Source organism: Oncorhynchus gorbuscha, unplaced genomic scaffold (assembly GCF_021184085.1).
Source record: "Oncorhynchus gorbuscha isolate QuinsamMale2020 ecotype Even-year unplaced genomic scaffold, OgorEven_v1.0 Un_scaffold_1150, whole genome shotgun sequence".
Taxonomy (NCBI): domain Eukaryota; kingdom Metazoa; phylum Chordata; class Actinopteri; order Salmoniformes; family Salmonidae; genus Oncorhynchus; species Oncorhynchus gorbuscha.
This window is the reverse complement of record NW_025746016.1, coordinates 147,501-164,734: the sequence shown is the minus strand read 5'-3', so window position 1 is coordinate 164,734 and position 17,234 is coordinate 147,501. Positions and strand designations below refer to the sequence as shown.

The window sequence follows — 17,234 nt, the reverse complement described above, 5'->3', positions numbered from 1 at the left end:
GTTATAGGCGTGTTATAGGCGTGTTATAGGCGTGTTATCTGAACAGATATATCATGTTATAGGCGTGTTATAGGCGTGTTATCTGAACAGATATATCATGTTATAGGCGTGTTATAGGCGTGTTATAGGCGTGTTATAGGCGTGTTATAGGCGTGTTATAGGCGTGTTATCTGAACAGATATATCATGTTATAGGCGTGTTATAGGCGTATTATAGGCGTGTTATCTGAGCAGATATATCATGTTATAGGCGTGTTATAGGCGTGTTATCTGAACAGATATATCATGTTATAGGCGTGTTATAGGCGTGTTATCTGAACAGATATATCATGTTATAGGCGTGTTATAGGCGTGTTATCTGAACAGATATATCATGTTATAGACGTGTTATCTGAACAGATATATCATGTTATAGGCGTGTTATAGGCGTGTTATAGGCGTGTTATCTGAACAGATATATCATGTTATAGATGTTATAGTGTTATAGGCGTGTTATAGCAGATATATCGTGTTATAGGCGTGTTATAGCGTGTTATAGAACGTGTTATATCGTGTTATAGGCGTGTTATAGGCGTGTTATCTGAACAGATATATCGTGTTATAGGCGTGTTATAGGCGTGTTATCTGAACAGATATATCATGTTATAGGCGTGTTATAGGCGTGTTATAGGCGTGTTATAGGCGTGTTATAGGCGTGTTATAGGCGTGTTATAGGCGTTATCTGAACAGATATATCGTGTTATAGGCGTGTTATAGGCGTGTTATAGGCGTGTTATCTGAACAGATATATCATGTTATAGGCGTGTTATAGGCGTGTTATAGGCGTGTTATCTGAACAGATATATCATGTTATAGGCGTGTTATAGGCGTGTTATAGGCGTGTTATAGGCGTGTTATAACGTGTTATCTGAACAGATATATCGTGTTATAGATGTGTTATAGGCGTGTTATAGCGTGTTATAGGCGTGTTATAGGCGTGTTATAGGCGTGTTATAGGCGTGTTATAGGCGTGTTATAGGCGTGTTATAGGCGTGTTATAGGCGTGTTATAGGCGTGTTATAGGCGTGTTATAGGCGTGTTATAGGCGTGTTATAGGCGTGTTATAGGCGTGTTATAGGCGTGTTATCTGAACAGATATCGTGTTATAGGCGTGTTATAGGCGTGTTATAGGCGTGTTATAGGCGTGTTAGACTTGTTATAGTCGTGTTATAGGCGTGTTATAGGCGTGTTATCTGAACAGATATATCATGTTATAGGCGTGTTATAGGCGTGTTATAGGCGTGTTATAGGCGTGTTATAGGCGTGTTATCTGAACAGACATGTCATGTTATAGGCGTGTTATAGGCGTGTTATAGGCGTGTTATCTGAACAGATATATCGTGTTATAGGCGTGTTATAGACGTGTTATAGGCGTGTTATAGACGTGTTATCTGAACAGATATATCATGTTATAGACGTGTTATAGGCGTGTTATAGCGTGTTATCTGAACAGATATATCATGTTATAGCGTGTTATAGTTATAGCGTGTTATAGGCGTGTTATAGGCGTGTTATCTGAGCAGATATATCATGTTATAGACGTGTTATCTGAACAGATATATCATGTTATAGGCGTGTTATCTGAACAGATATATCATGTTATAGGCGTGTTATCTGAACAGATATATCATGTTATAGACGTGTTATCTGAACAGATATATCATGTTATAGCGTGTTATAGGCGTGTTATAGGCGTGTTATCTGAACAGATATATCATGTTATAGGCGTGTTATAGGCGTGTTATAGGCGTGTTATAGGCGTGTTATAGAGGCGTGTTATAGGCGTGTTATAGGCGTGTTATAGGCGTGTTATAGGCGTGTTATAGGCGTGTTATCTGAACAGACATATCATGTTATAGGCGTGTTATAGGCGTGTTATAGGCGTGTTATCTGAACAGATATATCGTGTTATAGGCGTGTTATAGGCGTGTTATAGGCGTGTTATAGGCGTGTTATAGGCGTGTTATAGGCGTGTTATCTGAACAGATATATCGTGTTATAGGCGTGTTATAGCGTGTTATAGGCGTGTTATAGGCGTGTTATCTGAACAGATATATCATGTTATAGCGTGTTATCTGAACAGATATATCATGTTATAGATGTGTTATAGATGTGTTATAGACGTGTTATAGATGTGTTATCTGAGCAGATATATCATGTTATAGACGTGTTATCTGAACAGATATATCATGTTATAGGCGTGTTATCTGAACAGATATATCATGTTATAGACGTGTTATAGACGTGTTATCTGAACAGATATATCGTGTTGTAGGCGTGTTATCTGAACAGATATATCATGTTATAGGCGTGTTATCTGAACAGATATATCATGTTATAGACGTGTTATAGGCGTGTTATCTGAACAGATATATTGTGTTATAGACGTGTTATCTGAACAGATATATCATGTTATAGACGTGTTATCTGAACAGATATATCATGTTATAGGCGTGTTATCTGAACAGATATATCGTGTTATAGACGTGTTATAGCGTGTTATCTGAGCAGATATATCATGTTATAGACGTGTTATAGGCGTGTTATCTGAACAGATATATCATGTTATAGACGTGTTATAGACGTGTTATAGACGTGTTATCTGAGCAGATATATCATGTTATAGGCGTGTTATAGGCGTGTTATCTGAACAGATATATCATGTTATAGGCGTGTTATAGGCGTGTTATAGGCGTGTTATAGGCGTGTTATAGGCGTGTTATAGCGTGTTATAGGCGTGTTATAGGCGTGTTATCTGAACAGATATATCATGTTATAGGCGTGTTATAGGCGTATTATAGCGTGTTATCTGAGCAGATATATCATGTTATAGACGTGTTATAGGCGTGTTATCTGAACAGATATATCATGTTATAGGCGTGTTATAGACGTGTTATCTGAACAGATATATCATGTTATAGACGTGTTATAGACGTGTTATCTGAGCAGATATATCATGTTATAGGCGTGTTATAGACGTGTTATAGGCGTGTTATCTGAACAGATATATCATGTTATAGGCGTGTTATAGGCGTGTTATAGGCGTGTTATCTGAGCAGATATATCATGTTATAGGCGTGTTATAGGCGTGTTATCTGAACAGATATATCATGTTATAGGCGTGTTATAGGCGTTATCTGAGCAGATATATCATGTTATAGGCGTGTTATAGGCGTGTTATCTGAACAGATATATCATGTTATAGGCGTGTTATAGGCGTGTTATAGGCGTGTTATCTGAGCAGATATATCATGTTATAGGCGTGTTATAGGCGTGTTATCTGAACAGATATATCATGTTATAGGCGTGTTATAGGCGTGTTATAGGCGTGTTATAGGCGTGTTATAGGCGTGTTATAGGCGTGTTATAGGCGTGTTATAGGCGTGTTATAGGCGTGTTATAGGCGTGTTATCTGAACAGATATATCATGTTATAGGCGTGTTATAGACGTATTATAGGCGTGTTATCTGAGCAGATATATCATGTTATAGGCGTGTTATAGGCGTGTTATCTGAACAGATATATCATGTTATAGCGTGTTATAGGCGTGTTATCTGAACAGATATATCATGTTATAGCGTGTTATAGGCGTGTTATCTGAGCAGATATATCATGTTATAGACATGTTATAGGCGTGTTATCTGAACAGATATATCATGTTATAGGCGTGTTATAGGCGTGTTATAGGCGTGTTATAGGCGTGTTATCTGAACAGATATATCATGTTATAGGCGTGTTATAGGCGTGTTATAGGCGTGTTATCTGAGCAGATATATCATGTTATAGGCGTGTTATAGGCGTGTTATCTGAACAGATATATCATGTTATAGGCGTGTTATAGGCGTGTTATCTGAGCAGATATATCATGTTATAGGCGTGTTATAGACGTGTTATCTGAACAGATATATCATGTTATAGACGTGTTATAGACGTGTTATAGGCGTGTTATAGACGTGTTATAGGCGTGTTATAGACGTGTTATCTGAACAGATATATCATGTTATAGGCGTGTTATAGACATGTTATAGACGTGTTATCTGAGCAGATATATCATGTTATAGACGTGTTATAGGCGTGTTATCTGAACAGATATATCATGTTATAGACGTGTTATAGGCGTGTTATCTGAACAGATATATCATGTTATAGACGTGTTATAGGCGTGTTATCTGAGCAGATATATCATGTTATAGACGTGTTATAGATGTGTTATAGGCGTGTTATCTGAACAGATATATCGTGTTATAGACGTGTTATAGACGTGTTATCTGAACAGATATATCGTGTTATAGACGTGTTATAGACGTGTTATAGACGTGTTATAGACGTGTTATAGACGTGTTATAGACGTGTTATAGACGTGTTATCTGAACAGATATATCATGTTATAGACGTGTTATAGACGTGTTATAGACGTGTTATCTGAACAGATATGTTGTTCTGTGTGTTTATATCCAGAGGTTCCATGTTGTTCTGTGTGTTTATATCCAGAGGTTCCATGTTGTTCTGTGTGTTTATATCCAGAGGTTCCATGTTGTTCTGTGTGTTTATATCCAGAGGTTCCATGTTGTTCTGTGTGTTTATATCCAGAGGTTCCATGTTGTTCTGTGTGTTTATATCCAGAGGTTCCATGTTGTTCTGTGTGTTTATCATTACATTACATTTAAGTCATTTAGCAGACGCTCTTATCCAGAGCGACTTACAAATTGGTGCATTCACCTTATGACATCCAGTGGAACAGTCACTTTACAATAGTGCATCTAAAATTTAAGGGGGGGTGAGAGGGATTACTTATCCTATCCTAGGTATTCCTTAAAGAGGTGGGGTTTCAGGTGTCTCCGGAAGGTGGTGATTGACTCCGCTGTCCTGGCGTCGTGAGGGAGTTTGTTCCACCATTGGGGGGCCAGGGCAGGGAACAGTTTTGACTGGGCTGAGCGGGAGCTGTACTTCCTCAGTGGTAGGGAGGCGAGCAGGCCAGAGGTGGATGAACGCAGTGCCCTTGTTTGGGTGTAGGGCCTGATCAGAGCCTGGAGGTACTGAGGTGCCGTTCCCCTCACAGCTCCGTAGGCAAGCACCATGGTCTTGTAGCGGATGCGAGCTTCAACTGGAAGCCAGTGGAGAGAACGGAGGAGCGGGGTGACGTGAGAGAACTTGGGAAGGTTGAACACCAGACGGGCTGCGGCGTTCTGGATGAGTTGAAGGGGTTTAATGGCACAGGCAGGGAGCCCAGCCAACAGCGAGTTGCAGTAATCCAGAAGGGAGATGACAAGTGCCTGGATTAGGACCTGCGCCGCTTCCTGTGTGAGGCAGGGTCGTACTCTGCGGATGTTGTAGAGCATGAACCTACAGGAACGGGCCACCGCCTTGATGTTGGTTGAGAACGACAGGGTGTTGTCCAGGATCACGTTTATATCCAGAGGTTCCATGTTGTTCTGTGTGTTTATATCCAGAGGTTCCATGTTGTTCTGTGTGTTTATATCCAGAGGTTCCATGTTGTTCTGTGTGTTTATATCCAGAGGTTCCATGTTGTTCTGTGTGTTTATATCCAGAGGTTCCATGTTGTTCTGTGTGTTCTGTGTGTTTATATCCAGAGGTTCCATGTTGTTCTGTGTGTTTATATCCAGAGGTTCCATGTTGTTCTGTGTGTTCTGTGTGTTTATATCCAGAGGTTCCATGTTGTTCTGTGTGTTTATATCCAGAGGTTCCATGTTGTTCTGTGTGTTTATATCCAGAGGTTCCATGTTGTTCTGTGTGTTTATATCCAGAGGTTCCATGTTGTTCTGTGTGTTTATATCCAGAGGTTCCATGTTGTTCTGTGTGTTTATATCCAGAGGTTCCATGTTGTTCTGTGTGTTCTGTGTGTTTATATCCAGAGGTTCCATGTTGTTCTGGTGTGTTTATATCCAGAGGTTCCATGTTGTTCTGTGTGTTCTGTGTGTTTATATCCAGAGGTTCCATGTTGTTCTGTGTGTTTATATCCAGAGGTTCCATGTTGTTCTGTGTGTTTATATCCAGAGGTTCCATGTTGTTCTGTGTGTTTATATCCAGAGGTTCCATGTTGTTCTGTGTGTTTATATCCAGAGGTTCCATGTTGTTCTGTGTGTTCTGTGTGTTTATATCCAGAGGTTCCATGTTGTTCTGTGTGTTTATATCCAGAGGTTCCATGTTGTTCTGTGTGTTCTGTGTGTTTATATCCAGAGGTTCCATGTTGTTCTGTGTTTATATCCAGAGGTTCCATGTTGTTCTGTGTGTTTATATCCAGAGGTTCCATGTCGTTCTGTGTGTTTATATCCAGAGGTTCCATGTTGTTCTGTGTGTTTATATCCAGAGGTTCCATGTTGTTCTGTGTGTTTATATCCAGAGGTTCCATGTTGTTCTGTGTGTTTATATCCAGAGGTTCCATGTTGTTCTGTGTGTTCTGTGTGTTTATATCCAGAGGTTCCATGTTGTTCTGTGTGTTTATATCCAGAGGTTCCATGTTGTTCTGTGTGTTTATATCCAGAGGTTCCATGTTGTTCTGTGTGTTTATATCCAGAGGTTCCATGTTGTTCTGTGTGTTTATATCCAGAGGTTCCATGTTGTTCTGTGTGTTTATATCCAGAGGTTCCATGTTGTTCTGTGTGTTTATATCCAGAGGTTCCATGTTGTTCTGTGTGTTTATATCCAGATGGTCCATGTTGTTCTGTGTGTTTATATCCAGATGGTCCATGTTGTTCTGTGTGTTTATATCCAGAGGGTCCATGTTGTTTTCTAAATCTACTTTAAAGTATTGCGCTTATGCTCTGAGTCTCACCTTATCCCTCTGTCGTGTGTGTGTGTGTGTGTGTGTGTGTGTGTGTGTGTGTGTGTGTGTGTGTGTGTGTGTGTGTGTGTGTGTGTGTGTGTGTGTGTGTGTGTGTGTGTGTGTGTGTGTGTGTGTGTGTGTGTGTGTGTGTGTGTGTGTGTGTGTGCGCGCGTGTGCGTGTGTGCGTGCGCGTGTGTGTGTGCGTGTGTGTGTGTGTGCGTGCGTGCGTGTGTGTGTGTCTCTTGCAGGCGAAACCCTCTCCACTTCCACATCATAACGGACTCTACAGCCCAGCAGATCCTAGCCTCTCTGTTCCGTACCTGGATGGTCCCTGCAGTCAGGGTGGACTTCTACGATGCAGACGAACTCAAGGTGAGACACATCTGCAGCCGGGACCCCCCCCCCCCTCAAAACACACACATCTACAGCCGGGACCCCCCAAAACACACACATCTACTGCCGGGACCCCCCCACCCCCAAAACACACACATCGACAGCCGACCCCCCCCCCAAAACACACACATCTACAGCCGATCTACAGCCCCCCCCCCCCAAAACACACACATCTACAGCCGAACCCCCCCTCCGAAACAACAACTACTCCATCTGCCCTCCTCAAACACACACATCTACAGCCGACTCCCCCAAAAAAAAAACACACACATCCTGTTTCGGTCTGTTAATCTGGACTGAGGTGTCATGCTTCCTCATCAAGACTGTCCACGTTCGTGTCTGTTAACCCTCTACCTCCTTCTCTTCTGTCAGGCTGAGGTGTCGTGGATCCCCAACAAGCATTACTCCGGTATCTACGGTCTGATGAAGCTGGTGCTCACCAAGACCTTACCCCCAGACCTGCAGAAAGTCATCGTCCTGGACACAGATATCACCTTCGCTACGGACATCGCTGAGCTCTGGGCCGTCTTCCACAAGTTCAAAGGTGAGGCGACTACATCCTTTCCTGTTGGGGTGTAAATTGTGCTTCCTGTTGCTTCTGCTAAGGGGGGTTGTATTCATTAGGAGCCACTAGCAAAACTAAAATGAGTGTTTCTTATTGGACAAGGTCAGTTAGTCCCTCCCTGTTTCAAGTTATTTTTCTTCTGTTTGGGAAAGGGGGATACCTAGTCAGTTGTATAACTGAATGCATTCAACTGAAGTGTGTCTTCCTCATTTAACCCTCTGAATCAGAGAGGTGTGGGGGGGCTGCCTTAGTCAACATCCACGTCTTCAGCACCTGGAGAACAGTGGGTTAACTGCCTTGTTCAGGGCCCGGGGAACAGTGGGTTAACTGCCTTGCTCAGGGCCCGGGGAACAGTGGGTTAACTGCTTTGCTCATGGCCTGGGGAACAGGGGTTAACTGCCTTGCTCAGGGCCCAGGGAACAGTGGGTTAACTGCCTTTCTCAGCGCCTGGGGAACAGTGGGTTAACTGCCTTGCTCAGGGCCCAGGGAACAGTGGGTTAACTGCCTTGCTCAGGGCCCAGGGAACAGTGGGTTAACTGCCTTGCTCAGGGCCTGGGGAACAGGGGGTTAACTGCCTTGCTCAGGGACTGGGGAACAGTGGGTTAACTGCCTTGCTCAGGGCCCAGGGAACAGTGGGTTAACTGCATTGTTCAGGGCCTGGGAAACAGTGGGTTAACTGCCTTGTTCAGGCCCCATGGAACAGTGGGTTAACTGCCTTGTTCAGGGCCTGCGGAACAGTGGGTTAACTGCCTTGCTCAGGGCCTGGGGGACAGTGGGTTAACTGCCTTGCTCAGGGCCCGGGGAACAGTGGGTTAACTGCCTTTTCAGGGCCCACGGAACAGTGGGTTAACTGCCTTGCTCAGGGCCTGGGGAACAGTGGGTTAACTGCCTTGCTCAGGGGCAGAACGTCAGATTTCTTTACCTAGTCAGCTCGGGGATTCGATCCAGCAACTTTCCGGTAACTGGCCCAATGCTCCAACCACTAGGCTACGTTTGGTTCCTAATTGAGCAGTCTATTCAGGACGTGAATTTAAATTCAATTGATGATTTGCTTATTGTTGTTCTGTGAGGAGGAAGAGGGAGGTTGGGGGGAGGGAGGAGGTGGACTCCAGAGATTTATGGGTCCCTTTCTGTCCCACTGTGTATTACCTTTGGATGGGCTTTGGATCAATCTTCATTACCAGTTCACATTATGCTTCACCACTAGCCAACATGTTCATACCCCACCCAGTTAATACCCCACCCTGTTCATACCCCACCCTGTTCATACCCCACCCAGTTAATACCCCACCCCCACCCTGTTCATACCCCACCCTGTTCATACCCCACCCTGTTCATACCCCACCCTGTTCATACCCCACCCTGTTCATACCCCACCCTGTTCATACCCCACCCTGTTAATACCCCACCCTGTTAATACCCCACCCTGTTCATACCCCACCCTGTTCATACCCCACCCTGTTCATACCCCACCCCCACCCTGTTCATACCCCACCCTGTTAATACCCCACCCTGTTTATACCCCACCCTGTTCATACCCCACCCTGTTCATACCCCACCCCCCACCCTGTTCATACCCCAACATGTTCATACCCCACCCAGTTAATACCCCACCCTGTTCATACCCCACCCTATTAATACCCCACCCTGTTTATACCCCACCCTGTTCATACCCCACCCTGTTCATACCCCACCCCCACCCTGTTCATACCCCACCCCCACCCTGTTCATACCCCACCCTGTTCATACCCCACCCTGTTCACACCCTACCCTGTTCATACCCCACCCTGTTCATACCCCACCCCCCACCCTTTTCATATCCCACCCTGTTCATACCCCACCCTGTTTATACCCCACCCTGTTCATTCCCCACCCTGTTCATACCCCACCCCACCCTGTTCATACCCCACCCTGTTCATACCCCACCCTGTTCATACCCCACCCTGTTCATACCCCACCCTGTTCATACCCCACCTCCCACCCTGTTCATACCCCACCCCCACCCTGTTCATTCCCCACCCTGTTCATACCCCACCCTGTTCATACCCCACCCTGTTCATACCCCACCCTGTTCATACCCCACCCTGTTCATACCCCACCCCCACCCTGTTCATACCCCACCCCCACCCTGTTCATACCCCACCCTGTTCATACCCCACCCTGTTCATACCCCACCCTGTTCATACCCCACCCCCACCCTGTTCATACCCCACCCCCACCCTGTTCATACCCCACTCTGTTCATTCCCCACCCTGTTCATACCCCACTCTGTTCATACCCCACCCTGTTCATACCCCACCCTGTTCATACCCCACCCTGTTCATACCCCACCCCCCACCCTGTTCATACCCCACCCCCACCCTGTTCATACCCCACCCTGTTCATACCCCACCCTGTTCATACCCCCCCCATGTTCATACCATGTTCATACCCCACCCTGTTCATACCCCATCCTGTTCATACCCCACCCTGTTCATACCCCACCCTGTTCATACCCCCTACCCTGTTCATACCTCACCCTGTTCATACCCCACTCTGTTCATACCCCACCCTGTTCATACCCCACCCCCACCCTATCCTTTCTACCTCTCACCCATTCAGTTAGCCTGTCCTTTCTACCTCTCACCCATTCAGTTAGCCTGTCCTTTCTACCTCTCACCCCATTCAGTTAGCCTGTCCTTTCTACCTCTCACCCATTCAGTTAGCCTGTCCTTTCTACCTCTCACCCATTCAGTTAGCCTGTCCTTTCTACCTCTCACCCCATTCAGTTAGCCTGTCCTTTCTACCTCTCACCCCATTCAGTTAGCCTGTCCTTTCTACCTCTCACCCATTCAGTTAGCCTGTCCTTTCTACCCCTCACCCATTCAGTTAGCCTGTCCTTTCTACCTCTCACCCATTCAGTTAGCCTGTCCTTTCTACCTCTCACCCCATTCAGTTAGCCTGTCCTTTCTACCTCTCACCCCATTCAGTTAGCCTGTCCTTTCTACCTCTCACCCCATTCAGTTAGCCTGTCCTTTCTACCTCTCACCCATTCAGTTAGCCTGTCCTTTCTACCTCTCACCCATTCAGTTAGCCTGTCCTTTCCACCCCTCACCCCATTCAGTTAGCCTGTCCTTTCTACCTCTCACCCATTCAGTTAGCCTGTCCTTTCTACCTCTCACCCCATTCAGTTAGCCTGTCCTTTCTACCTCTCACCCATTCAGTTAGCCTGTCCTTTCTACCTCTCACCCCATTCAGTCAGCCTGTCCTTTCTACCTCTCACCCATTCAGTTAGCCTGTCCTTTCTACCCCTCACCCATTCAGTTAGCCTGTCCTTTCTACCTCTCACCCCATTCAGTTAGCCTGTCCTTTCTACCTCTCACCCATTCAGTTAGCTGTCCTTTCTACCTCTCACCCATTCAGTCAGCCTGTCCTTTCCACCTCCCCACCCATTCAGTTAGCCTGTCCTTTCTACCTCTCACCCATTCAGTTAGCCTGTCCTTTCTACCTCTCACCCCATTCAGTTAGCCTGTCCTTTCTACCCCTCACCCATTCAGTCAGCCTGTCCTTTCCACCTCCCCACCCATTCAGTTAGCCTGTCCTTTCTACCTCTCACCCATTCAGTTAGCCTGTCCTTTCTACCTCTCACCCCATTCAGTTAGCCTGTCCTTTCTACCTCTCACCCCATTCAGTTAGCCTGTCCTTTCTACCTCTCACCCATTCAGTTAGCTGTCCTTTCTACCTCTCACCCATTCAGTCAGCCTGTCCTTTCCACCTCCCCACCCATTCAGTTAGCCTGTCCTTTCTACCTCTCACCCATTCAGTTAGCCTGTCCTTTCTACCTCTCACCCCATTCAGTTAGCCTGTCCTTTCTACCCCTCACCCATTCAGTCAGCCTGTCCTTTCCACCTCCCCACCCATTCAGTTAGCCTGTCCTTTCTACCTCTCACCCATTCAGTTAGCCTGTCCTTTCTACCTCTCACCCCATTCAGTTAGCCTGTCCTTTCTACCTCTCACCCATTCAGTCAGCCTGTCCTTTCTACCTCTCACCTCATTCAGTTAGCCTGTCCTTTCTACCCCTCACCCATTCAGTTAGCCTGTCCTTTCTACCTCTCACCCCATTCAGTTAGCCTGTCCTTTCTACCTCTCACCCCATTCAGTTAGCCTGTCCTTTCTACCTCTCACCCCATTCAGTTAGCTGTCCCCCCCACCCGCTGAATTCTCACATACTGACAATGGCTGTGCACTACCACATGCCTCATTTGCCCTGGACAAAAGTAGTGTACTATATAGGGAATAGGGTGCTATAAAGTAGTGCACTATATAGGGAATAGGGTGCTATAAAGTAGTGCACTGTAGTCCTTCTGTAGCTCAGTTGGTAGAGCATGGCGCTTGTAACGCCAGGGTAGTGGGTTCGATCCCCGGGACCACCCATACGTAGAATGTATGCACACATGACTGTAAGTCGCTTTGGATAAAAGCGTCTGCTAAATGGCATATATTATATATTATATATATAGGGAATAGAATAGGGTGCTATAAAGTAGTGCACTATATAGGGAATAGGGTGCTATAAAGTAGTGCACTATATAGGGAATAGGGTGCTATAAAGTAGTGCACTATATAGGGAATAGGGTGCTATAAAGTAGTGCACTATATAGGGAATAGGGTGCTATAAAGTAGTGCACTATATAGGGAATAGGGTGCCATTAGGGAGGCACATGGATCCTAGCACATCCACAGGTGTACAGCAACGTGTTAGATGCTAAGTACTCCCTATTTTAAACCTGTGGTTTTATCCCATTTTTAAAGTAGAATCACCTACAGTGCTGAAACTTAAATTCCTTCTACTTTGCTATTTTAATGAATTCAGAACTACTTACAATTCCATTAGTTGTTTCAAACCATTATACCACAAATCACCTACAGTGCCAACACTGAATTGTGACATCAAAAAATAATTGTTAATTACCATAATGTATTCTATTTTAATGTTTAGAATTCAGAACTACTTTACAGTCCAATTAGAATTCAAACCACTCTCTGTTCCATCTAGCCAGCCAATCATTCTTTCCCAAGCAGGGATTCTTAAGCAGCGTATCGCAGGCACATTGGTTTGGATTAACAGTGATTGGTGGTTTAGGATTCTGAAAGTCTAATATTGAAATCTCCGCCTCCCATGCATTATTTTACCCAGGAGACAGTATGCAGATAGTAGCTTGTCATTGTGAATGTTCAGGCAAAGAGGTAAAACTATCTCTGTAGATTCAGGTGTCTAGTGCTGCTCCTACAGCCCCCTGCTGGGTCTCTAACTGCCCCTACAGCCCCCTGCTGGGTCTCTAACTGCCTCTACAGCCCCCTGCTGGGTCTCTAACTGCCCCTACAGCCCCCTGCTGGGTCTCTAACTGCCCCTACAGCCCCCTGCTGGGTCTCTAACTGCCCCTACAGCCCCCTGCTGGGTCTCTAACTGCCCCTACAGCCCCCTGCTGGGTCTCTAACTGCCCCTGCCCCTACAGCCCCCTGCTGGGTCTCTAACTGCCCCTACAGCCCCCTGCTGGGTCTCTAACTGCCCCTACAGCCCCCTTCTGGGTCTCTGTCTCTAACTGCTTGTTTGGGTAGAAACCTAGCTAGATGTCTGACTGTAGGTTGTTGTTTGGGTAGAAACCTAGCTAGATGTCTGACTGTAGGTTGTTGTTTGGGTAGAAACCTAGCTAGATGTCTGACTGTAGGTTGTTGTTTGGGTAGAAACCTAGCTAGATGTCTGACTGTAGGTTGTTGTTTGGGTAGAAACCTAGCTAGATGTCTCAGACTGTAGGTTGTTGTTTGGGTAGAAACCTAGCTAGATGTCTGACTAGGTTGTTGTTTGGGTAGAAACCTAGCTAGATGTCTGACTGTAGGTTGTTGTTTGGGTAGAAACCTAGCTAGATGTCTGACTGTAGGTTGTTGTTTGGGTAGAAACCTAGCTAGATGTCTGACTAGGTTGTTGTTTGGGTAGAAACCTAGCTAGATGTCTGACTGTAGGTTGTTGTTTGGGTAGAAACCTAGCTAGATGTCTGACCCTAACCCTAACCCTTCTCAGTAGACTGACTGGTCCAGTATGTATTTAATTCTCAGTAGACTGACTAGTCCAGTATATATTTTATTCTCAGTAGACTGACTGGTCCAGTATATATTTAATTCTCAGTAGACTGACTAGTCCAGTTTATATTTAATTCTCAGTAGACTGACTGGTCCAGTATATATTTTATTCTCAGTAGACTGACTAGTCCAGTATGTATTTTATTCTCAGTAGACTGACTAGTCCAGTATATATTTTATTCCCAGTAGACTGACTAGTCCAGTATATATTCTATTCTCAGTAGACTGACTAGTCCAGTATGTATTTTATTTAATTCTCAGTAGACTGACTAGTCCAGTATGTATTTTATTTAATTCTCAGTAGACTGACTAGTCCAGTATATATTTTATTCTCAGTAGACTGACTAGTCCAGTATTTAATTCTCAGTAGACTGACTAGTCCAGTATGTATTCTATTCCCAGTAGACTGACTAGTCCAGTATGTATTTTATTCTCAGTAGACTGACTAGTCCAGTATGTATTTAATTCTCAGTAGACTGACTAGTCCAGTATGTATTTTATTCTCAGTAGACTGACTAGTCCAGTATGTATTTTATTCTCAGTAGACTGACTAGTCCAGTATGTATTTTATTCTCAGTAGACTGACTAGTCCAGTATATATTTTATTCTCAGTAGACTGACTAGTCCAGTATGTATTTATTCTCAGTAGACTGACTAGTCCAGTATGTATTTTATTCCCAGTAGACTGACTAGTCCAGTATTTTATTCTCAGTAGACTGACTAGTCCAGTATTTTATTCCCAGTAGACTGACTAGTCCAGTATGTATTTTATTCTCAGTAGACTGACTAGTCCAGTATGTATTTTATTCCCAGTAGACTGACTAGTCCAGTATGTATTTTATTCCCAGTAGACTGACTAGTCCAGTATGTATTTTATTCTCAGTAGACTGACTAGTCCAGTATGTATTTTATTCTCAGTAGACTGACTAGTCCAGTATTTTATTCTCAGTAGACTGACTAGTCCAGTATGTATTCTATTCTCAGTAGACTGACTAGTCCAGTATGTATTCTATTCTCAGTAGACTGACTAGTCCAGTATGTATTCTATTCTCAGTAGACTGACTAGTCCAGTATGTATTCTATTCTCAGTAGACTGACTAGTCCAGTATTTTATTCTCAGTAGACTGACTAGTCCAGTATGTATTCTATTCTCAGTAGACTGACTAGTCCAGTATGTATTCTATTCTCAGTAGACTGACTAGTCCAGTATTTTATTCTCAGTAGACTGACTAGTCCAGTATGTATTCTATTCTCAGTAGACTGACTAGTCCAGTATGTATTCTATTCTCAGTAGACTGACTGGTGCAGTATATATTCTATAGTGTCAGGCAGGTTACTTTAAAGACTTCAAAGTAAATTTCTTGAAAAACATTTTCTCTGATACTCTTTCCCTATTTGTCTTTTCCTCCAATCCTCACTTCCTCTGTCCCTGCCGTCTCCTCAGAGCACATTGCAGGAGACGGTTTTAAGGGCGGGTTTTACTGACTGACTGCTACTTCCTCTGTTGTTTTACTGACGGCTACTTCCTCTGTTGTTTTACTGACTGACTACTACTTCCTCTGTTGTTTTACTGACTGACTGCTACTTCCTCTGTTGTTTTACTGACTGACTGCTACTTCCTCTGTTGTTTTACTGACTGACTGCTACTTCCTCTGTTGTTTTACTGACTGACTGCTACTTCCTCTGTTGTTTTACTGACTGACTGCTACTTCCTCTGTTGTTTTAGTGACTGACTGCTACTTCCTCTGTTGTTTTACTGACTGACTGCTACTTCCTCTGTTGTTTTACTGACTGACTGCTACTTCCTCTTCCAGTCTAATGTCATCCCTACCATTCACACCCAGTCTAATGTCATCCCTACCATTCACACCCAGTCTAATGTCATCCCTACCATTCACACCCAGTCTAATGTCATCCCTACCATTCACATCCAGTCTAATGTCATCCCTACCATTCACACCCTCTAATCTCATCCCTACCATTCACACCCTCTAATGTCATCCCTACCATTCACACCCTCTGTCATCCCTACCATTCACACCCTCTAATGTCATCCCTACCATTCACACCCAGTCTAATGTCATCCCTACCATTCACACCCAGTCTAATGTCATCCCTACCATTCACACCCAGTCTAATGTCATCCCTACCATTCACACCCTCTAATGTCATCCCTACCATTCACACCCTCTAATGTCATCCCTACCATTCACACCCAGTCTAATGTCATCCCTACCATTCACACCCAGTCTAATGTCATCCCTACCATTCACACCCAGTCTAATGTCATCCCTACCATTCACACCCTCTGTCATCCCTACCATTCACACCCTCTAATGTCATCCCTACCATTCACACCCTCTAATGTCATCCCTACCATTCACACCCTCTGTCATCCCTACCATTCACACCCAGTCTAATGTCATCCCTACCATTCACACCCTCTAATGTCATCCCTACCATTCACACCCTCTAATGTCATCCCTACCATTCACACCCAGTCTGTCATCCCTACCATTCACACCCAGTCTAATGTCATCCCTACCATTCACACCCAGTCTAATGTCATCCCTACCATTCACACCCAGTCTAATGTCATCCCTACCATTCACACCCAGTCTAATGTCATCCCTACCATTCACACCCAGTCTAATGTCATCCCTACCATTCACACCCAGTCTAATGTCATCCCTACCATTCACACCCAGTCTAATGTCATCCCTACCATTCACACCCTCTAATCTCATCCCTACCATTCACACCCTCTAATCTCATCCCTACCATTCACACCCTCTGTCATCCCTACCATTCACACCCAGTCTAATGTCATCCCTACCATTCACACCCAGTCTAATCTCATCCCTACCATTCACACCCTCTAATGTCATCCCTACCATTCACACCCAGTCTAATGTCATCCCTACCATTCACACCCAGTCTAATGTCATCCCTACCATTCACACCCAGTCTAATGTCATCCCTACCATTCACACCCAGTCTAATGTCATCCCTACCATTCACACCCAGTCTAATGTCATCCCATTACCCAGTCATTCATCCCTACCATTCACACCCAGTCTAATGTCATCCCTACCATTCACACCCTCTGTCATCCCTACCATTCACACCCAGTCTAATGTCATCCCTACCATTCACACCCTCTAATGTCATCCCTACCATTCACACCCTCTAATGTCATCCCTACCATTCACACCCAGTCTAATGTCATCCCTACCATTCACATCCAGTCTAATGTCATCCCTACCATTCACACCCAGTCTAATGTCATCCCTACCATTCACACCCAGTCTAATGTCATCCCTACCATTCACACCCT

The 17,234-nt window shown here is 44.6% G+C and overlaps 1 protein-coding gene across 1 annotated transcript in view; it reads left to right on the top strand.

Annotated features, from left to right (window-relative positions):
- LOC124021628 (LARGE xylosyl- and glucuronyltransferase 1-like) overlaps positions 1–17,234 on the top strand; it is a 114,513-nt gene that overhangs the window by 13,942 nt on the left and 83,337 nt on the right. Inside the window, exons 4-5 of the mRNA XM_046336766.1 lie at positions 7,071–7,194; positions 7,588–7,759. Coding sequence (XP_046192722.1) covers positions 7,071–7,194; positions 7,588–7,759 — 296 coding nt within the window. The remainder of the gene's footprint in view (positions 1–7,070; positions 7,195–7,587; positions 7,760–17,234) is intronic.